The sequence below is a fragment of the Osmerus mordax genome, chromosome 15 (assembly GCF_038355195.1).
Source record: "Osmerus mordax isolate fOsmMor3 chromosome 15, fOsmMor3.pri, whole genome shotgun sequence".
Lineage (NCBI taxonomy): Eukaryota > Metazoa > Chordata > Actinopteri > Osmeriformes > Osmeridae > Osmerus > Osmerus mordax.
This window is the reverse complement of record NC_090064.1, coordinates 7,350,285-7,372,186: the sequence shown is the minus strand read 5'-3', so window position 1 is coordinate 7,372,186 and position 21,902 is coordinate 7,350,285. Positions and strand designations below refer to the sequence as shown.

At 47.1% G+C, this 21,902-nt stretch overlaps 3 protein-coding genes across 4 annotated transcripts; 1 reads left to right on the top strand and 2 right to left on the bottom strand.

Annotated features, from left to right (window-relative positions):
- Positions 1–5,098: 5,098 nt before the first annotated feature.
- msl2b (MSL complex subunit 2b) lies at positions 5,099–10,338 on the top strand. The gene is made up of 3 exons (XM_067252276.1): positions 5,099–6,569; positions 7,599–8,917; positions 9,225–10,338. The coding sequence occupies exons 1-3, from the start codon at positions 6,428–6,430 to the stop codon at positions 9,522–9,524; spliced, it is 1,761 nt and encodes a 586-aa protein (XP_067108377.1). The 5' UTR covers positions 5,099–6,427; the 3' UTR covers positions 9,525–10,338.
- A 355-nt stretch (positions 10,339–10,693) lies between these two features.
- Positions 10,694–14,260, bottom strand: tnfsf10 (TNF superfamily member 10). Its single transcript, XM_067251773.1, has 6 exons — positions 14,053–14,260; positions 13,263–13,403; positions 12,807–12,852; positions 12,569–12,685; positions 12,179–12,417; positions 10,694–11,876 (listed from the first exon to the last, which is right to left on the bottom strand). The coding sequence occupies exons 1-6, from the start codon at positions 14,164–14,166 to the stop codon at positions 11,667–11,669; spliced, it is 867 nt and encodes a 288-aa protein (XP_067107874.1). The 5' UTR covers positions 14,167–14,260; the 3' UTR covers positions 10,694–11,666.
- Positions 14,261–17,973: 3,713 nt separating this feature from the next.
- On the bottom strand, positions 17,974–21,212 carry LOC136957575 (neutral cholesterol ester hydrolase 1-like). 2 transcript variants are annotated; one of them, XM_067251613.1, is made up of 5 exons: positions 21,002–21,212; positions 19,606–19,828; positions 19,418–19,487; positions 18,945–19,116; positions 17,974–18,736 (listed from the first exon to the last, which is right to left on the bottom strand). In XM_067251613.1, the coding sequence occupies exons 1-5, from the start codon at positions 21,137–21,139 to the stop codon at positions 18,116–18,118; spliced, it is 1,224 nt and encodes a 407-aa protein (XP_067107714.1). In that variant the 5' UTR covers positions 21,140–21,212; the 3' UTR covers positions 17,974–18,115. The 2 variants fall into 2 exon arrangements, with proteins under 2 accessions (XP_067107714.1, XP_067107716.1); XM_067251615.1 differs by lacking the exon at positions 21,002–21,212 and adding an exon at positions 20,321–20,359.
- Between the last annotated feature and the right edge of the window lie 690 nt (positions 21,213–21,902).

The following is a 21,902-nucleotide window of genomic DNA, read 5'->3' as shown; positions in this document are numbered from 1 at the left end:
CTGCTCTGCTGCTACTTGTTGGTGGGGATGTTTCAACGGTCTCTTGACATGTCTGGACATGTCCCTCTAGGTCAGCCCCTGAACCCACATCAGGTCCTCCAGGCTGCCAAGCTGGGTTCCTGCTCTCCTCTGAAGACCTGCTGTCCTCTGTTTCTCAGCAAGTGTGTGTGTTTGTGTGTGTGTGTGTGTGTGGGGGGGGGGGGGAGGGTCACAATCATGCTGTCTGAGACAGAGGCATCCACACCCACACATCCTGATCCTCCTTCGTGTTTTCAGTAAAAGTCACCATGAGGAAGGGGAAAACCAGACCGCTCGAAATAAGCCTGAGCAGTGACATCAGAGTCACGACGCCCTGCGGAGGGGAGGAGCCAGAGAGCCTCTGTGGCACAGTCCATCAGTGGACCAGGCATGCACACACAGAGCCTCTGTGGCACAGTCCATCATTGGACCAGGCATGCGCACACAGAGCCTCTGTGGCACAGTCCACACACATGCGCGCACACACACACACTTTCTTTTGACAGATAGATATTTTGGTTTCCAGTGGGGATCTTTTTATATCTCTGTTGTCACTAACAGAGAAGTTGGAGTCACTCGGTAGATGAAATATGTTTAAATTGGTGGTACAAATAAATGTTTGTACTAAATACATTTTTCTCACTGATTTACAAAACGCCACCAAAATGTATCTTAACAAATATTTAATTTATTACAGTAATACAACAAACATAGCACAATAAATAATAATATTAAAGAATAATGACAATGACAGGCAGTCCTTTAAATATGTCAATAAATTAAGATAATAAATTAAATTAAATTATTTTAGTTTGCATGATCACCAGCTTAATACTGCTTAAACAATTGGTATAACAATCAACATAATGCCCAACTTAAAGATAAACAGATAAATAAAAGTGTTCTGTGCAGGTCGCTTGTCCTTTCCTTTGTAAAGACTATAAGATATTCCTTTAACGAGCACGCAGTAGTGGAACACACTTTATATTGTCCTGTAAGGGGAATCAGAGACGAGCAGGGAGAGAGGGAGAGAGAGAGAGAAAGAGAGAGAGAGAGAAAGAGAGAGAGACAGAGACAGAGAGAGAGAGAGAGAGAGAGAGTGAAAAAGGTTAGGAAGCGTTTAAAAAATAAAGGACAATATTCTTTTATTTGTTCTTATGTGTGCATGAGGGCGCGAGGGTTGTAAATCAGATAGACAGAGTTTTAATAAGAAGGTATTTAAGACTTACTTTCTCCAGCTTCTTTTGGAGCCAGCGTGCTCTGGGACGGATGCATTTAGTAATGCCTTCTTCTAACTTCAGTCTGAAAAGTCAGAGATAGAGAGAGAGAGAGCAAGAGATAAATGTTTTGTGTGTTTGTGTGTGAGCGTGTATGCATGTGTGTGCATGTGTGTTTGTGTGTTCTTACTGAATTGCCCGAATCCCGCATCTCCTTCCCTTCGTTTGTTCATAGCAGGCAATGACCTGTCCGGTTACTTTTTCATTGTCATACTTTTCGCAACAGCTAACATCAAACCCATAACAGTGACCTTGGTCTGAAACACAAACAACAGAACACACATTATAAACATGCACCATAGTACATACATATATACATACCATACATAGTAATGAAGATCCAGTTGCATAAAATAAAACCAGTTCTTACAAAAAAGAAACAATTAACTTAAATTAATTGTATTAATCCTAAAGGAAATTCAAGTGTTCAGGTAACTCAGTGCACAATTACAAAATAATAATAATACTTAAAAAAGGAAAAACTGAGGTAAACACCTTTAAATAAAACAACAGCAGCAATGAACATCAAACATGAATGAAGCAGCTGACTGCTTTGGAATGCAACCATAGTATTGTTACATATTTTGTCAATGCACACTCAAAACACAGAATACAAGCCCATTGGCAGCTTATATCTGTGAACTGACAAATAGACAGCCCACACCACACATACACACTCACCTGTGAAAGACAGGATCACCATGGACAAAGTAAAAAAACTAAGCATGTGGCGCACAAAGATAGACACATGCATCTTCACCGTTTGATCTACTACTCTGAGCCCAAAACAGACTTCCTCTTTCCAAAGATTTGCTGGACGCTCTTAACTAGACTGACACTTAAAGGTGGTGATGCTCAGTGTTGACTGTTGCAGTCGCTTTAGGTTTTCTGATGTATTGAGGGATGAGGGGCTGTCTCTTATAGGTCCTCAGGGAGAGGAAGTCACTTCACACTTGGTCACCAAAACGCCAGTTCACAGCAGTGGAAACATTGTTAATCATCCTGCATCAGAAGAAGAACGAATAATACTTTGTTAGTCATGCGAGATTGACACATACACACATATGCTCGTTGGGGATCTTTTGGGAACCCTCTGTTGAGAGTATATTCCAGAAGGAAAAGCAACGATGATATACCTGAATAAAAGCATTGGTAGTCACATGGTAGTCATGAATGACTTGTGAATGAACTGTGTGTATTCTTTTATTGGGTTGCTAGGCATGGTGGAGGGATCTGATGTGAGAATTGATAACAGTCTCAACTAACTGACTGGCTGACCACAAAGATATTTATAGGAGATGGAATTACAAAAATATCTACAACCGGACACTCCTCTACACCCACCTAAAAACACTAAGCAGGAATGAGTCAGACACGGACATACAAAAAGAGACGGCAGTCTTCATGAGTCCTACAACACATGGGTGTCACACACAGACTGTCAGCATTACTGATCTATTTTCGACCATTAATGGAAAGATTTTAATGTATATTTCTAGACTTATCCACTCATACACTAGCCTCCACTTGAGTAACAATAACTCAGCAGACACTGATATCTTATATAAAGTAACGTACGGCACTAGTGGGATTTGAACCTGCAATCAACTTCAAATCAAATCAAATTTGTACAGCCTGTTTTACAAGCGATGTCACAGAGGGCTTCACATATGTCCATAGAACTGCCCCTCAACCAACCTAAACCCTCAAGGAAGACAAGGAAAACTCAGTAAAACTCATTGAGAGAAAATGTAAGAAACCTTGGGAGGAGGAATTCGGTGAGGGATCCCCTCCTCTGAAGACAGTTGGTGACGGAGAGGTGCAGGTCATAGGCTCTACCACTGACTAAAAACCTCACTATTCAGCCACAGGAAATGTGTTGTAGTTACATTATATTCTTAATGTGGTAATTGCACTTGTTTTATTGTACAATAAAACATATTACAAACAAGAATGTAAATTGTTGTTAACCTTGCTCTATTTTACAGTGTGAATTCTTGTTTATTCTGATGTGCTTTCAGCTGTTAGTGGCATATGACATGATGTATTTGAACAATTTCTCTCTCTCTCTCTATCTCTCTCTCTCTCTCTCTCTCACACACACACACACGCACACACACACACACAAAAACAAGTTTGACCAGTAAATGGAAGCTTCCTTTTTTGGAAGAATTTTTCTGTCCATGCTATGACCAACTGTTCGAGACTGGTAATTTTCCAATCTAGCCTGTACCTTTACAGAACATGGATAGCTCTGTCTTGCTTATGCAACAAAGGATCTTGTTTGTATATGAGCTTTAAATGTCTATACAAAAATAAGTATAATTACTTTGTGATAATGACATTTGAAGGGAACTCAAATAAACTCCCTATATTCCTTCTTGACTTATTGATTACTTGTTCACCTAATCCTAAAAATACTAGTATGAAAGGTCAAAATACATGAAGTCTAGTATTTTCATAACAAACATTTTTATTATAACATTTTACTTATAAGTTATAGGGGTCAGGTAACTAACTTCATATAAGATAAGATAATCCTTTATTTGTCCCACAGTGGGGAAATTGCAGTTTGCAACAGCAGCAGGGTACAGAACAGCACTCAGAGTACAATTAAATATAGAAAATACAAAATATAAAATATACGAGATACAAGACACAGGGAGTCATATAAAATATGAAGATATGGATCTAAGGGTATAAAATTGTAAAATAATATGATAATATATAAAGTAAGTGAGAGTTAAGTGTGAGTTAAGTGTGGTGGCTTCCGTTATGAATAAGTAATGACTGACATACAGCCAAGTTATTGCACGTAGGAAAAAATATTGCACGTAATATTATTGCACGTAATTGCATAAATAAATATTGCACATAGAAGTGGGTATGGACATGGTTCAGCAGCAGTGTCAGCAGTGATCGTTGAACAATCTGACGGCAGCAGGAAGGAAGGATCTGCGGAACCTCTCCTTCACACATCGAGGATGAATCAGCCTATCGCTGAAGCTGCTCTCCAGAGCGGACAGTGAGTCCTGCAGGGGGTGCGACTCGTGATCCAGCATGGATGTCAGTTTTGCTAGGACCCATCTGTCGCCCACCTCCTCGCACTGAGTCCAGAGGACAGCCCAGGACTGAGCTGGACTTCTTGATGAACGTGTCCAGCTTCTTCCTTTCCTTCTCAGTGATGCTGCTGCTCCAGCAGACCACACCATACAGGATGGCTGATGCCACCACTGAATCATAGAAAGTCCTTAGGGGTGCCCCCTGCACTCCAAAGGACCTCAGTCTCCTCAGGAGGTAGAGCCTGCTCTGACCTTTCCTGTAAAGTGCGTCAGTGTGGTGAGTCCAGTTCATTCTGTGGTTCAGGTGAACACCCAGGTACTTGTAGGACTCCACTCTCTCAATGTCCATTCCCTGGATGTTCACCGGTGGGGAGGCAGACCGGTGTCTGCAGAAATCCACCACCATCTCCTTGGTCTTCCCCGCGTTGATGAGGAGGTGGTTTGGTCGACACCAGTCCACGAAGTCCTGCGTCAGTCTTCTGTACTCCGCGTCGGACTAACAGACTTTGATCAATAACGCAGGTAATATTACTGTCATTATAAAATCATAAATGGGTGAATCTTCCAAGTCCATATCTTCTAAAGTAGCATACTTCACATACATTTGGATTTAATGTTGTGAAACATTCCTCGATAGAGAGGAAAAAACGTGTAACCGAGGGAACCGTCCCTAGTTCTCGCGAGAGATTAATCATAGCGCCCCCTGGTGGTCTGACTGCGGAGAGGGAAAAGGGAGGGGATACCTCACAGCTAACGATAGCAGGCTACACAAACAAGAAATATTTCAGTATAATTTCGATCATTCAGTGACGAACGGAATATTTTTTTATGGTGACAGAGGACTTTATTTTTCACTACGCAAAATGTTTTGCTATAAAATAACCCAACTGAAGGACCTGTAAAAACGAGAGACTAGCTACTACCAAAAGGAGGAAAAGAGGCCTATTTGTGTTCCTGGTGTCTTGGTGCATCTCGCGCAGCCGGTGTAGCAAATATACTCCGCTGCTCTCAGGGGCTCTTATTTTACTACTCTGACTAACAGATTTGATTCTGTCTTTTGACTTTGTTCAACCGTTCATTGGCTTCACCAGGCGACCAGTTATCGCAACCCGAAGCTCTCGCACAGTGGACTTAACTTGAAAAGCTTTTTGGAGCCAAATCGGCCTGTTTTGTTTTTTTTTTTCTCCAGCGGAGCCGCCATGAATCACCACGGACAATAACACAATTTGAGCGTGCTTATCTGTTCCAATGCCTACGTGCCCCGAATGCGTGGGGATTGAATAATGTGAGATGTAAAGCGGACATATTTGAATCAGCTAAATATTTTATGGACATTTTAGTAAAGACATTAATACCAGTCTAAATAAACAAGCATTAACGAAGCCAGATTCAATGTAAGTAGCTAGCTACGATCTAGCATAGGTAATTAGAAAGCTAGTGTTGGTAGCTAGCTCGGCGGCTGAGGAAAGAGCGCCACCAATGTATTGTTGAATCATAACTCCACGCCAAGACTGGCAGGTGTGATTTACATGGGAAATAAGTAACTTGACTTTTGGAAATGTAATTCTATAAATTCTTTATTTTTCCCTATTCTAATGCACTTAAGTAGATTGACAGTTTTTGTTGTCATGCCATGATGCTAATTTGGGCCTACTTCGTTCCGTGGAAGAGGGGGAAACGCTGAAATGGATTGGTAATGAAGACCTTAGCTAGCTATACGTTTAATTATAATTACGCCGAGCACAGACTTAATGCTTGTGCATAGCATGTGCGGTTTGTAGCTGGCTAGCTACTAAGCAAGTGGTAAAAAGTTTGATCCCATATCATATATATTATTACACAATCTGGATCCACAGAAGCCAGCAACCATCCTTTGAGTCGTACATCCATGGTCCCTGCAAGGCAGGAACGCTCTCCCCTTCCCTGGACAATACTACGGACACTACGGGAGTAGTAAGAACCTTTATTAAACGACGACTTTGAAATACAGTCGTCCGTAGAACCGGGTTGTGCTTGTCTCGATTTTCATTTTTATCTCCCGGATTGGACGACTGGCGCGAGGCTGCTGAGATGAACCCGGTGAATGCGACCTCTCTCTACGTGTCCGCGTGTCGTTCGGTGCTGCAGTGCGACCCTCGCGACCCCCGGGCCCTCGCGGAGCTCTACAAGCTGCTCCCGTTCTTTCGCCAGTCTCTTTCCTGCCTCGTGTGTGGTGAGTAATTACGGATCCAGGTGGCTTGTGGATGTGTAGGCATCTGCCAGCTCTCAATGTCTAGCTGGCTGACATTAGCTAGCTTCAGCTGGTTTTACCATGACACACCCCCTTTTGAATAAGAAATGTTATGTTAGCATTAGCACGCAACCTAATACAAGTATAACGTTGCAAGCCTTTATTCTACACTCGAACAAATATATGAACATTGATTTGTTGTCGATGCTAGTGTGTGAAGAAGATATATGCTATTTATGGGTGATGTCTATCATTCTCGTGTTTATTCTGAGATTTTTGTTACACTGGGATATTTGTCTCCACGTAGTGCAAATAGGAGTGTGCGTGAGATATACAGTCTTTTAAATGCATCAGTTGGTGTGCTCGCCAAGGGTCCAGTCTGTTTTGGGAACATGAAAAGGTTTGCCTACACGTAAAGATAGCCCTCCTTTAGAAATTATTCACGAGCATGAAAGGGATTGCGTTAGATATAGAATTTCTCGACTCCAGTCACGCAATATTTACTAAGGTGAATTCAGTTGCCTTAATTTTTTATATATATTTTTCGTACCAGAGAATGCAGTTAATTGACCGTGCTTTTATGTAACGGCCTTGAACGAGAATTGGTTTCTAGAGTCTGTGTTTTGAGTGTGTTTTTACCCTGCATGACAATCATGCTATTTCTGTGGGTGTGTGTGAAGGGGAGGAGCTAGTGTCTAAGGCTTATTTGTTGTGGTTCATAATGGTCCTCCCCCCACCTGCACTCTGCGCCTTCAGCTGCTGGCCCTGCCAACCGCCGTTGTCAAGGAATCCCATCAAAGCGCAGTTGTGATCCTGCCTGGCACGTTTTTGTTTTCTCTCACCTATATATTTAACGAACCAAAGGAATGCATGATGTGATGGAGGTGGCATGGTTTAGTCAAGTTATTTTGTTGCATTGGTGTGCCCATCGTAAAAAACAATAAAAAAATCTTGTTTTAACATATAAATATTGATTAAACCAATTCATTATTTATCTGTGTGTCCCATCAGGTAATCTTCTGCAGGACCCCATAGCTCCCACCAACTCGACTTGTCAGCACTATGTTTGTCTGGGCTGTAAGGGCCGGAGGATGCTGCTTAAGCCCTCTTGTAGTTGGTGCAAGGACTACTCTTGCTTTGAGGAGAACAGACAGCTGTCCCTGCTGGTCCACTGCTACAAGAAGCTGTGTCTCTACATCGCCCAGTCTCCGCTCGCCTCACACATAGCCAGCGCGGCCAGCGATTCGCCCGACCTCCAGGCCATCCTCAACGAGGGCCTCTCATTGGTGGAGAACGAGCAGGAAGGGGAGGACACTTCGGATTCGGCAAATCAGTCGCCTGCACCTTCCACGTCCGACCTCCAGCGGGACGAAGCTCCTGCCGCCGAAAGGAGGCAGGAGGAGGGGGCCTTGAACGGTCTGCACGGCTGCAACGGCCTGGCCAGTTCGGACACGCTGTCATCCGTCACCATAGCGACGGGGGTAGGGGTTTTGAAGCATGAGGGTTTCGGGGAGGAGTTGCCGGTCTGCGTCGCCGGGGAGGCGGGGCTGTGCGACCTCAGCACATTCGGGGAGGAGCTCAAACACGGAGGAGGGCCGCTGTTGTTGAGCGTGGAGGAGGTTCTAAGGACCCTGGAGCCCGACCCCGAGCCGTCCCCCCAGTCAGACTGCCCTCTGTCCAGGCCTCTGTCCGGCCTCAATGGGCCTTACTACCCCTCCATCCCCGAGGCCTCCCGCCTGACCTCCTCCCTCCCGTCGGAACCCAAGCCTCGCCTCCCCCCTCCTCACCCCCAGCCCTCCCCTGCCGTCCCCCGCCTCCCCCCTCGTTGCCACCGCAAGCGCTCCCGCTCCGAGAGTGACAGTGAGAAGGTCCTGCCCCTCCCCATCGCCAGCATCCTGCAAGGCCCTTCCCTGGGCACCACCAACCCCCCACACCATCCCAACCCCCCCACCGCCAGCGCCGCCGCCAACAAACGAGAGCCCAAGCATCCCTCCGCCATCGCCCCCCCTCACCTGGCCCCTGTGCCCAACGGAGGGCCTCCAAAAGTAGGCAAGACTGTGCTGGTGCCCAGCAAAGGCCTGAAGAACCACGGAGGGCCCAAAAAGGCCTACACCAAGGCCAGGCAGGGGGCCCCCAAACCCCGTGCTCAACCCCGCGACCGCCTCCCCACCCACCCCCACTCTCACCCCCACTCTCACCCGCCCAGCCCCTCCAAGCCCCTCTACAAGAAGCCTGTGGAGAAGAAAGGCTGCAAGTGTGGAAGGGCCACCCAGAACCCATCTGTGTTGACCTGCAGGGGGCAGCGTTGTCCCTGCTACTCCAACCGCAAGGTAAGAACCCCTCTGGCTGTGTCCTGGTCCTGAACCCCTAAACCCCCCTTCTATAAGCAACACTGCAACAAGCAACATCCCTGCAGGACATTAGCATTACTGCTACAAACTGTTCTGCTACAAGCTGTACTGCAACAGGACATTAGCCCAGTGTGGCTAATATCATGTTGCTTTATTGCTCGTAACAGTATTGCCAATGCCTTGTTGCTGTATTGCTGGTAGCAGTATGGTTTGTAGCAGTATTGCTGAAGTCCTGTAGCGGTCCTCATCCTCTACTCATGTGACCCCCCCCCCCCCCCCCCCCCAGGCGTGTCTGGACTGCATCTGCCGGGGCTGCCAGAACTCCTACATGGCCAACGGAGAGAAGAAGCTGGAGGCGTTCGCCGTGCCGGAGAAGGCCCTGGAGCAGACACGCCTCACGCTCGGCATCAACCTCACCAGCATCACCGCCGCCGCCCTGCGGAACCCGGCGACCAGCTCCCCGGGCAACGCTCTCATCAACGTCACCACGGCAACCGGGGCCCCGGTCACGGCGGCCTTCCTGACGGGGGCGGGGCCCGACGACAGGGGCTTCGACGACTCGCTGGACATGAGATTTGACTGTTGAAGTACCGACTGCTCGTTGTTGCACCATCCCCCCCCCCCCCCCCTCGGACAGTGACTGACCAATGGGGTGGTGCAGAGGGACCTGGAGGGGGGCGGAGCTAGAATAAGGCAGCTACAGCGAAGGGCGGGAGGGAGGGAGAGTTCGGATGAGATCCCCCTCGGACGAGAACCCCTCGATCGCCCTGAAACTGAAACATTCTTTCAGTCTTACGTACTGATGCAGTGTGGACAGGAGAGTGGGGGGAGAGGGAGGTCCTAACGTTACTGTATGTTCAGAGATTTCATTTCTGGGGCTTAGCAGGAGTTTTGTTTTCTACTATCAGTGATGTGTACTAGAGCATGATGATTTGCTGAGTCAGGGAGTCGACTGGGCCGTGTCTGTGCTCTCTGCTCCTTGGATGTTCAAGACGGAAGGTTTTGGGGGCAAAGCTTGTTGGGCAAGAATGGAGCCCGAGACCTCATTAGTGACTGGCTGTAATTTATGACATGTTTTTTTTTTGTTTTTTTTGTACACAGACTTACCAAAATTCCATTTAAGAGGACATTTTATGATATATTTTTTAAGTTACATTAACAAAATTTGCAGTATTTATTGGATGTCGCCTAACATAGGTAGCATTGGGTGTCAACGGATTGCCAGGATCCTGCCCACTCCAGCTCTTAGCCTATCAAGATCCAGTCTGGACGATTTCTGTCTAAATTATGTTGCTGTCCTGTTACTGCTAGTTTCTGCTGTCTCAAACTGTTTTTGTTTTCCCTCTGGGCATTTAAAAAACCTGTAATATAACTGTAACATATTTCCACAAAAAAGAAAATCAAACCTATACTGTTGTTTTGTGTCATGTGACTCTTCTACCTCAACCACCCTCGTCTTCATCCCTCCCTGCGGTCTGCCAAGTGTCCCGTCAAAGTCTTATCTGCTTCCTGTTTTTGCACTGCTTGGTCTATCCACAAGGGGGCAGTAACACTCAGGCCTACAGTCACCTGGTATCAGCCCAGCAGATGTCAACTTGATGTTGATGGTTGGTTCGCTGTCCAAAGTCTGCTTACCAGTGTCACTGTAGGACGGAGCTGAAGTCTGCACACTCGAAATGCTTTTGTCCCACAGTCACCAGCAGGGGGGAGGCCATGGCACCTTCCCCCTGCTTACCGGGCTTCCAGAGCGAATGAGCATCCAGGATCATCTGGAGGGTCGTTCACAACGTCTTTATTTCATACATATTTACAGACTTGGTCCATTTTATATTTACATTCACATTCAATTGTACTTTACTGGGTACTCTTCAAAGGCTCATAAACATCTCCTTCCCCTCGTTTTAAAAACATCCTCATGGTTTTATGGCTACAATGTTTGGTATGGGTCTATATAAACCTTGAGAAGGAGTGAGGATAGTTTGATGAGAACACCATGCTCCCTAACCCCCTCCCCCCCCCACCCTCCCAGACACACACACACACACACACTGTCTGGATCTACACAAGTTATGAATCAACAATTGGCAGTGTAGTTGCTGAGTTGAGCAGAACAAGCTGACTCCCTCGCTCCTAAACTGAGGAACCAGCCGATACACGAGTCTACACACAGCGTCGATAAACCGACAGTTGACAATAAAAGCAGTGAGCCGTGGGAGGTGCCAAGGTAAATCACTTGCAGCGCTCTTCTCGTTGGGTTATGTCATCGTTGGCTGTGACGGGCTACAATCATGGAAAGAAAACCAAGCATTTTGCTGTACAAGTTGGAACATCAGAAACCACACAGTACCCGTATTTACAGGTATCCCATGTCCCAGGACAGGGCGAGTTCCTGTATAAGGAAAATAAGTCATTCGTGTTTGGCGATGGAGAATGCTGGAAGCAGGCAATCCGCAACAATCCTCTTAAGAAAAACCCAGATGTTTCAACCGATCCTTTTGTCTCCTCCTTTGGTTTGAGAGCTGAACAGACAAGGATGTTTGTATTTGGCTTGCCGTTAGATGTATCAGTTTGGCTAGAGCTATCTCCCTCTCTAGTCCACACAGAACAGAGACAGGCACCGACAGCTACATCTCATGTGACAGTCTCACAGTGCTGCAGTGTCATGCCCCAAGCCCGACCCCCCCCCCCCCCTCCACTCTGGCTCCCGTCCTCGACCTTCGACCCTCCCCTAGCTGAGCAGGAAGGCCCCGAAGAAGCTGCTTCTCTCGTCCATGTCGACGGCGGAGGCGTTGCTCACGGTGACGAAGAGGCGGTCGCCCGCGGCGAGGGGGAAGAGCCCCCCCTGGTGGGCGGAGTGGAGGGAGAACTGGGAGGCCCGGGACCAGCAGGGGGTACGACTCGTCTTCATCAGCAGGATGGGGACCGGGTAGGAGGTGACCTGGGGGGGGGGGGGGGGTCGAAGAGGAGGAAGGTGGAGGAGGAGAAAGGGGAGGTGGTTCGAAGAGGAGGAGGGTAGGATGAAGGTGAAGTGTGATGGGGGGGGAGACCAGCAGGAGGATGAGGGGTGGGCCAAGTTTGACTTTAGATCATTCTAAACATAGATTTAGCATTGACGGGAGTGAACAACTGTCTGGAATAGAACAATGTCTGGAACGAAGGGAGGAGGGGAAGGAGGATAAGATAGGATACAACCCCATTGGTGTGTGGATGAGAACACGGGGCAATCCAGGGCACTCTCACCTTCTTGTACACGTATTGGAGCATGGGCCTCCCTCTGTCCTCCTCCCCCTCCTCCCCCTCCTCCTCCTGGGAATGGGTGTGTCTGAAGTAGGTCTGGGCATAGACATAGTACAGGCCCGGGCGTGGCACCACCAGCTCCCCGTCAACCAATCGGATGTCTCGCAGGAAGGCGAGGCCCTTTTGCCCCTCCCACCACGTAATCTTCTGCCCCTGGATGCGACGGATGGCAGAAACTGCAGCTATGCACACACACACACACACACACACACCTTGAGCTGGGTTTGATTCACACACAACACACACAGGTGTGGTAAACCTCCCTAAAACAATAGCTGAATGCATACCACAGAGCAGGGAAGCTTAGTCCAACGAAGCAGGATGAAAACTCACCTCCCTCCTCCATCTCCACTGTGGACACGTAGCTTCCTGTGACGTGGGCGGCCACTTTGGGGCGGGGTGAAGCGATGTCTTCCATTACAAGTGAGGGCAACACCCGTGACACCTCATCTGCCCGAGAAAAACACCAATTATTGGTGACCAACATGCACTCCATTCAGCACTATTCAGCACTCTCTGTGCATCCCAGTGGCGGACAGTGTGGGTTTCTCTGTAGAGCAACTTCACCCACCTTTGACCGCTGTAGAGATCTCCAACTGGTATCTCTGGGACAAGGACTGAGGGGAGAGTATAAGTTTGATTTATTGCCAACACTTAAAACACAAACTTTTCATTTGAACTAAAGAGTGCAGCAATGCGGTTTGTGGTTATGTGTGTGTGGGTATGTGTGTGTTTCTGACCTACTAGCCAGGTGAGTGCATTCCTGTGCTGATTAAACCACATACACCGGATCCCATCTCTGAGAAAGCTATGAAGGAGCCCATTGTGTGTCTATCTGGACCCAAATCTTAGTAGGAAGTGGCTCCAAAACACTGATTCAAATTCAGTTCCTGAACTAAGCCTTAGGTTAGACTTCTGGGACAGTGGTTCATAGTCCATTTTACTTTCCTAAGATCCCTTAAAGGCAGAACTCACAACCCATGTGAGAATGTACCTGTGTGTTTTGTGCGCGTGCGTCCGTTTTTACCTTTTCAATGAGGCTGTGCAGCTGCTGCGTGACTTGCCAACACGGGTCCCCGCGGCCCTCGTCGGCCGCGCGCAGGTAGGCACCCCGCAGATTGGCGCGTGTGAGGCACGAGACGCTGCCCCTGGCGAACGTCTCCTTCATCTGTACAGCAAACAGAACATACTTTTTGTCTTTTCTACTTTGTGTATATATTTTTTTTATTTTCTGTTAATTATAGATACATTTCATTACATAATTGCTTTTTTGTTTGCTTCCTTAGTTTGTCTTACAATTAATCAAAATCGGTCATATTTCCTTATCGACCATCTGTTTCACTTTTGTGGTCAGTTTCGGATTTCTATCTTATCGTTGGGAACGAAAGCAAATGATTGATAGACTCGCAATCATGCCTAGCCAGAGGGGAGTGAAGAGCCAGTTGTTGCTCAAGCTTTATAGCAGGTATTCCGGTTACTAAAGTCCATACGCTTGCAAGAAATCAAGACAAATATTGCCTACAGGCAGATCATGCAGCCAAGTTAGTGACGGTAATATACAACACAATAAAAGTTAGATTTCTTCCTTGTTCGCTCAACGAAGCAATACACGACTAGCAACTATCCTGTATGAGTTTAACTTGCAGATTTCTTTCTGCAAACTAAGTCCTACAATGCATACAATAACACGTATGTATTTATTTGCAAGAATATTTCCAGCAGTCATGCGTTGCAAGCAATAGCTACGACTTTCTCTTTACGCGCGCTGGCACTGCGCAGTACATTGAGTACTCCAAACAACCTATTTGAGTCCTTACCGAATTAAGAACATTGGTGAAGTATAGCACGGTGACGGTGACGGCCACTGTCTGCAGCAGGACAGCAACGAGAAGCAGAATCCCAAGGCACGGAACGCCGCTCGAGCCCGTCATACCGACAGACTGCCGCGCGTCCCGTTCCGCTCCAGATCCAGAACAATAGAGGAGGAGAGTTCTGACTTGTGTCCCCCCCTGGAGCGCAGTACGCTCACGAGCCAGAACTGAGAGGGAGGAGAAGGCGGGGCCACCTTGGGGAACAAGAACCTTTCTCTCATTTGAAGGAACTGTGTTTCGTTTTGCCCTGCAACAACACTGATACGCTGTAAATGTCGCTGCAGCTCACAATGCCTGTCAAAGGTTAGAGTCACGGTTTCTTTGCATGTGAATACGTAAAGGTTTCTTATCATATTGTTCTCTTCAACCAAATGGCTGTTCTACAGCGGTTTGAAAGGGATACTAGTTCTATAGTCTATTCTGTATCTGAAACATCTGGCCTCAATCTGGGCTCTCTGCGCGCGTGGGCCCTAGGGACTATCGCGCTTATTAGGTTTCAGTCCAGCATTCTATGCGGGGTGTGTGGGTGTGTGTGTGGGTATGTGTGTGTGAGGGAAGTAGGCCTATTATTAAAATGGTTTCAACTTAACTTCAGTTAGTTGATGGCCTAGGATGTGTGTGTGTGTGTGTGTTTGTGTGTGATGTGTGTGTGTGTGGGTGTGTGTGTGTGTGTGTGTGTGTGTGTGTGTGTGTGTGTGTGTGTGTGTGTGTGAGAGAGAGAGTGAGATCAGGGGACAATGTCTTCTCCAGGTTGACATTGTGACAGCATGATGGAGTCATCATCATTACCCTTGCTGTCACTATAAGATAAAGTTGACACACACACACACACACAACCTGTTCAGTTGTGATGGGAACTGTTCTCCTCCCCCACAAATCGGACTCCTTCACTCCCTTTCCAAATGGTTGCTTTTTTCATTCCCCTTCCTTGTCTTTCTCTATTTCTCCCCCACACACCCCTGCTCAGTCTCCTTGGTTCTGTGTTGACATAACCTCCTCAGAACGCCTGCCCAGTTTTACTACAGCACTAGTACCCAACTACACTCACACAAACACACACGCATACAGACACACATCCAAGCACACACACACGTACACACATGCACATGTAAACACATAGACACACACACATAAATTATCATAAACAATTCAACCAACGACAAGGATGAGCATTAAATATGGCATGCGTACATCTCTTGAGAGAGGTGAAGGGTGTGGGTGTGTGTGTGTGTGTGGGGGGGGGGGGGGGGGGGGGGAAAGGGACCAATGGATACACTGCAAAGCTAAGAGGCAACCAATGGCCAAGCAGGAAACTTGGGATTTTCCAGAGTTCCTTTTTTGGCAGAAACTCTTTGTTTTTGCTGACGCCAGGAAAAGCTCCAACAGAGATACACATTCTCAGCTATTTGTGATCCACCAACGAATATACATATATATACATTCATGTGTGTGTGTGAGACAGGAAGTGTGTGTGTGTGTGTTGAGTGTTATGGTGTTTGCTGACTCAGCAGCTCATTTTGTTCCAGGAATCATAAGTTCAGTCAACTGAACTGTCCCAAACTCCATATAGAGACCCCTGGGAAATACAACTCCAAAATGTATGTGGTGAACATTTGTCACAAGCCATTTGTGTGTGTGTGTGTATGTGTGTGTGACAGTCTAAGTGAGTCAGTGTCTGGAATATGTCTGTGTTCACACACAACGATGTCTGTTGATAAAAGACCAGTGTTTTACTCCCTTACAGAACAAAAACTTCTCTTTTCCTGTCTATCCTCCGATTCTTTCTCTCTCGATCTGTCCCTCCCTCTTTCTGTCTGTCAGGAAGAAGGGAACAATGTGACCTTTAGTCTAAGTTACTGCCACGATAACATTCTCCTCTCACATTCCCCGACCAGCGACTCCAGGCTTCCCTTACACGTTCTCACCGTTTTGTTTTTCGTTCAGGTCGTGTTTTCTTTTGAAATAATCGCTCAGGCCCCAAGTGTTTACGAGAAACTCCCGAAGGAGTCCCCGTTCCACGGGGTCAGAACCAAACACGCACGAGTGCGCACAGCCTACCTTTCCTCTACTGTACATGAGCCCCGCATGCTGTGGTATGTCGCTTTTGATGTTTGATAATTGATCGTCGTTTGATAGAAGCTAAACGCTAACCGAATAAGATTCCCTGTGTTCCAGCGCTGGGACCGTCACCTGAACAGGTCGTCATAGTGAACCCGGTGTGTCGAACCCCATGAGGAGTTGATGGAAGAATGTCCCCTGCTCACTTTTTTAAATGAGCACTGACTTCCTGTTTTCAGCATTGCTCGGGCACGCACATACAAATGTGAGAGACATGTTCTTGCCCATATTCTTCTCTGTGTCATTAACCTTGACATTCCTTGACAGATAGCGAGCAAGAGAGAGAACTGGTTTTCAACCACTAATAGAAAATAGGAAATACTGCAGAACAGAAAAAAAATAGTTCACTCCCTGCCAAACACTGACATAAAAGAAACCTGGATCTGGACAAGAACAATCATGAACCAGATTCATCTATATTTGGATAACCAAACCTATAAAAATGTGTTTACTCAAGAAAACTCACAATGAAATAACATACATCAAAATGCTATAATAAAAGACCACATAAATAAAGTAATGTCACATTAAATAAGATATAAATATATTTCGCATACATACATTTATATGGATATTTGAATATTCTCTGTATCACATAATAATTAATCAGCAAGGAGCAGCAGAAATCAAGAAGGTTTCTTCATATTGGAAGAGTTTGCTTTTGAAGGAACAGTGCCATCCTCTGTCCAAAAGTGGTCTTACACACATTATACAACTTTTAAAGCCCATCTGTTCACATTTAGTCATTTTAAATCTTCAACCTAAATTAGGACTCCTTATGTCTTTGGAGGAAGAGATCTGAGATTTAAAAACACATTAGCTGTTTAGATCTACCTGTGATAGGTCATTCACAAAACCGTTAACCCTCACCACAAAACATCATAATCACCAGTATAGATTATCTATCTCTTATTTTTAAAAACAATAATAACCAATTAATGACCCTGGAACAATGACAAAAATATAATCACTATTTTCAATGCTCAATTAAAATAACAATTAAAATGGGCAAAATAAAACCCAAGATTCAAACTTTTTTTACCCATTAGACACTTTTCAGCAGATTAACTTCAAGTAATGGGAACTCTCAGTGCTGTGCCATGATCCACACTCTAGACATCACTGGTCTAATGCCAAACTAACACATAGGACATTTACTTACAGTCTATGCCGTAGAGTCCAGAAAGATACAAGTGATCACATTTCGTTCTGGTGAAGCCCTACCTCTCTCCTGGATAGCTTGGCATTAATATGTTTTGCTCTCAGCAATCCTTTTCAGTGATTCTACCCTGGAACAGTTTTGATTGTATGAGAATCATACCCCTAACTTTTGAATGACAGGTATGTTTCTTTTCGTACATCTGCATTTTTTTTTTTAAGATTACAGTATTGCACAACCCGGTAATTCCACAGCTGCTGTTTCAAACAGCTGACACTGTACTGCCTTGTACACAAAGCTATGGATAATCCTTAAATGTGTGTGTGTGTGTGCACCAGTGTGTGTATGTGTACCAGTATGTAACTGCCTTACTGTACAGTACACCAGGCAATGATAAAGCTTCACAATATTCTAGAGACAGTTCAAAGTGCCTATGCTTGCATTCTTTTCAAATGGAAAATTAAAACGTCCAAAAAACAGTTAGGTAGTCAGAAGAGAAGTTGGTCTATTGTGTTTGACTTTCAGTCACTGTGTTTCCACTAGCTGGCTACGCATCACCTCTCTGAACTCTCTAAGTTCTTACAGTGTGTTGCAGAGGCTTTGGTTTTCAGGCATCCTGAACATTCTCACCCGTCACAGACTTGAACTAAAGAATTCTAGTCGAACAGGAAGTGGTTTCATTGGTTCTATTTCTATGGGTCAAGTACCTTCAGGTTCTGGAGGTTCCAGGTTTTAGAGGTTTTGGTCCAGCCAGTGTATGTAGTTCTCCAAGCTTCTCTGTCCAACTGTCGACTGCACCGGCCAGAACGCAAAAACCATGCAACCGTGGAAACCATCCTCGTAGTGATCGCTCGTCACGGTGACGCCCGCCTCCTCCAGGCGCCTGGCGTACATCAGCCCGTCGTCTCTCAGCACGTCGAACTCGCACGTCATCACATACGCTCGTGGCGTCCTACCCAGAATCCCTCGCTCCGACAGCAGCGGCGCCGCCCGGACATCCACCAGCCCCGGAACCTTCTCCACCACCTCCCGCGACCCCGTCACCTTGACGATCGGCCTGTAGTGCTTCCTGCGTGCGTCTGGAAGCAGGGAGGTCCAGTTGAGCTTGGAGCGGGTGTGTGGAGTGATGCTGGGCTGGTCCAGAGAGCTGTGGTTGTTGGCCAGGAGAAGGGGGGACAGGGAGGGGTCGGCCCCCAGGTACTGGAGCCAGAAGCGGGCCATGAGGTGCCGGTAGAGGATGGGTACGTTGTGGTTCTGCTGATAGGAAGGCGTGTGGAAGTCCAGGGACTGGAGCACGGGGTAGATCAACGCCTGAGCCTTGAACTGCACACTCGCGTTCTTATCTGAGCCGATCTGTGGAGAGGGGCGTCCGCTGCTAGTGAGGGTGTGTCGTAAGTGTGTGGGTGCGTGTGAGTATGTATGCGTGTGACCGTGAGGGGGTGCACATTTGTGAGTGTGTCGGCGTGTCAGTCAGTGTGGGTGTGTGTGCCCGTGTGAATTTGTGTTTCTGTCCGAGCATGTGGGTGTGTGTGAGAGTGTAGGTGTGTGTGTGTGTGTGTACCTCCTGGGCTACGGCGGCGGCCAGGTTCCCCCCAGCACTGTCTCCAGACACGCACAGCCTGTGTGGGTCCAGACTGTAGCGCTGCAGCACCGCTGCCGACAGGACGGCCCGCGACGCCGCCAGAGCATCCTGGTACTGACCCGGGAACACCACCTCTGGAGCCAGCCGGTAACTACGGAAACAACAACCAATCATTTACATTTAGTCATTTAGCAGACGCTCTTATCCAGAGCGACTTACAGTGAGTACAGGGACATTCCCCCCCGAGGAAAGTAGGGTGAAGTGCCTTGCCCTAGGACACAACGTCATTTCGCACGGCCAGGAATCAAACCGTTAACCTTCTGATTAATAGCCCCATTACCTAACCACTCAGCCACCTGACACCATAATTCCCAGGAATCACGCGGCTTTGTGCGTTTTCCGATGACATTGTTGATTTTGTACAATCCGATTGGGCGGCTGCTCGTACTTACTCCACTGACATGACGACGGCATCCAGATCCTCGGCCATCTTCCTGCACAGTAGATCGTACGATCGCATGCCTACACACACACACACACACACGCACACAGCACAGAGTTTGGCTTTAAGAGGCCCCTAAATAATGCAAACCCCACATTATAGTGTTGTTCCGGAAGACGAGAGACGCTCAATACTCACGTCCGCTCCCCAGAGCCCAGCCTCCGCCGTGGAAGTAAACCACGCCCCTCTTCAGTGTCTCCCCTCCGATTGGCTGGAACACCCGCGTGGCCACGCCCCCGAGGGTGGAGTCGGTGACGTGTACGGTGGGGCTGGAGCGAGGCTCGATGACCTCCACACTTGAGACCAGCGTGTTCAGCATGTGTACGCTGTGACACACGCCGAGGGCCTCAGCCATGTCACACTACAGGAAACACACACACAGGGTTCTGGGATTTAGGAGTATTAGCAATCTGCGGATTGGACAGAGAGTTTAACAACCACCTCGACCTAAAACGACCAGTTCAGAGGCAGCGGTACAAGCAAAGTCTCTCTGCGGCATGACGGTCATGAGGACCATCTTTTGTAGGGCACAAGCATGTCAATACAGATATAGTGCCAGTCAGGCAGTAATGGTATTACAACAGCCACAGAAAAGATTCACAGCTGCCAGCTCATGACCACTCTCAGGGCAGAGAGAGATCCTAGTCTCTCCCGTAGTTATCACAAGGGAAGTTTACCCAGTACTTTCTCCTGACCCTTGACATCAGCCTGACAAATAGACACTATCAACTCTTGTCAACAGTAAACGCACATGAGAATATACAATCTAGTATCCAATGGCTAGTTCTATTGATTAAAGAATAACATAAGTACATAGGAATCCAATTTATTCCACATCTTCTTGCACACAAACCCTAGGCTGTCGATAATCTAGATCTCGTGTGCCGACGTTTGGACTCAGTTCGAAACCGGAGCTCTCTAGGACCAAGGGCCGCCCAACTGCTCTATGTAGGGCAGATGCAGGTTACCAGGACGGCTAGTGCGCAGGTCCAAGGTCTGAGAGATCCACACTGCGTTTGGGTAAAGATCAGGGAAAGGATGGCTGACTCACACAGCATAGGTGTACTTAAAATAAATACTGCTCGTTGAAGCGAGTGTTGGTTACTGGAGGAAGGGCTTGTTGAATGAGTGGACTGGTGTGGCAGGTTTGACGGGTGATTGACAGGCAGGGGAAGAGAAAGCTTCGCAGAAGCTGTTAGGTGGCCCTGTCTGTCTGACACTGAGCTGCAGCTCTGACCAATCTAGAGCTAGTCATCTCGGCGCTTCTCAGCCTTTAACGAGGTGTCGCGGCGGAGCCTACGTTTTGATGGCAGCGGGGCGAGCGTGACTGTTCTGATGCGACAGTCACAGGTCATCACAGGTGAAAACAGAAAGATAAGGCGTAAAGGTGGCAAATGAGCAGACCTCCATGGCAGACGACCACACGCAGTACGATGTCACTACTGCTCCACTGATCTAAGCACGATCAATAATGGATCCATGACCTCTTCTTATCACGATACAGTTATGTCACCAACGCCCGTTATTTTCTTACCACATGTATAAAGCCACGAAAGAGCGCATCCAGCAGCATAAGTTTCCAAGGGTCGCCCACCGCTCTCGGTAACGGGAGGTAGATATAGTAAGCAGCAGCCACTGACAGCAGCACGTAACTGATCCAACGGAGCCTCATCGCTCTGGACCGCGGGCACAAGTCGCCCAGTGGAAGTTGTTATTCACGCGACAGTTCTCCAGTCCAGTGGTGACCGTGCGGTTTGATCGAAGGGGATGAACCAGAAACATATAAGAGAATCAGGAGTCGTAGTAATGTCAGAATAAAAGTTCCAAAGCAGAGTCCCGTGTGTGATAACGAATCCCACAGACCTTTGGGACTTTTGTTTTGAAATGCCAGCATTGCCTTTTGTTTTCGGATGTCTTGCCTAAGCATCAAGTATTACGCAAGAATTAGCATTATCGGACTTGAAGTTCTCGTTTTCAACAACGCTCTCACGTTTGCACGTTTTTTGCCCCCCAAAAGAGTTGGCCAATAATCCGATTTTCATAGAATTCATGATAATCTTGTGTTTAATCTGAACTAATAAACGTTTCCGTTAAAACCGCAGTATTTACACAGCTGGCCCCACATAGCCCCAATAAAAAAATCCTGATCGCCAGTAATACAATTTCTTCAGTTGAGGAATAAACACAAACAAGCTTTCCAACACTGCTTGGCAAGCCTCTCGCCCTCATTTGCACACTAAGATGGTTTGGACCAGGTAGGCCTATTCATCCATAACAGGTTTGGCTGGAACTGGTTGGTTCAGAACCAGATGATCAAAACACAAATCCGGTTGATCCATTTAGGCTACAGAAAGTCGCTGTGTCATTCCTTCGGTCAAACCCCACCTCCCACCCACCCGTTCTGATGTGATGTACAGAGCAGATGAATACGAGTC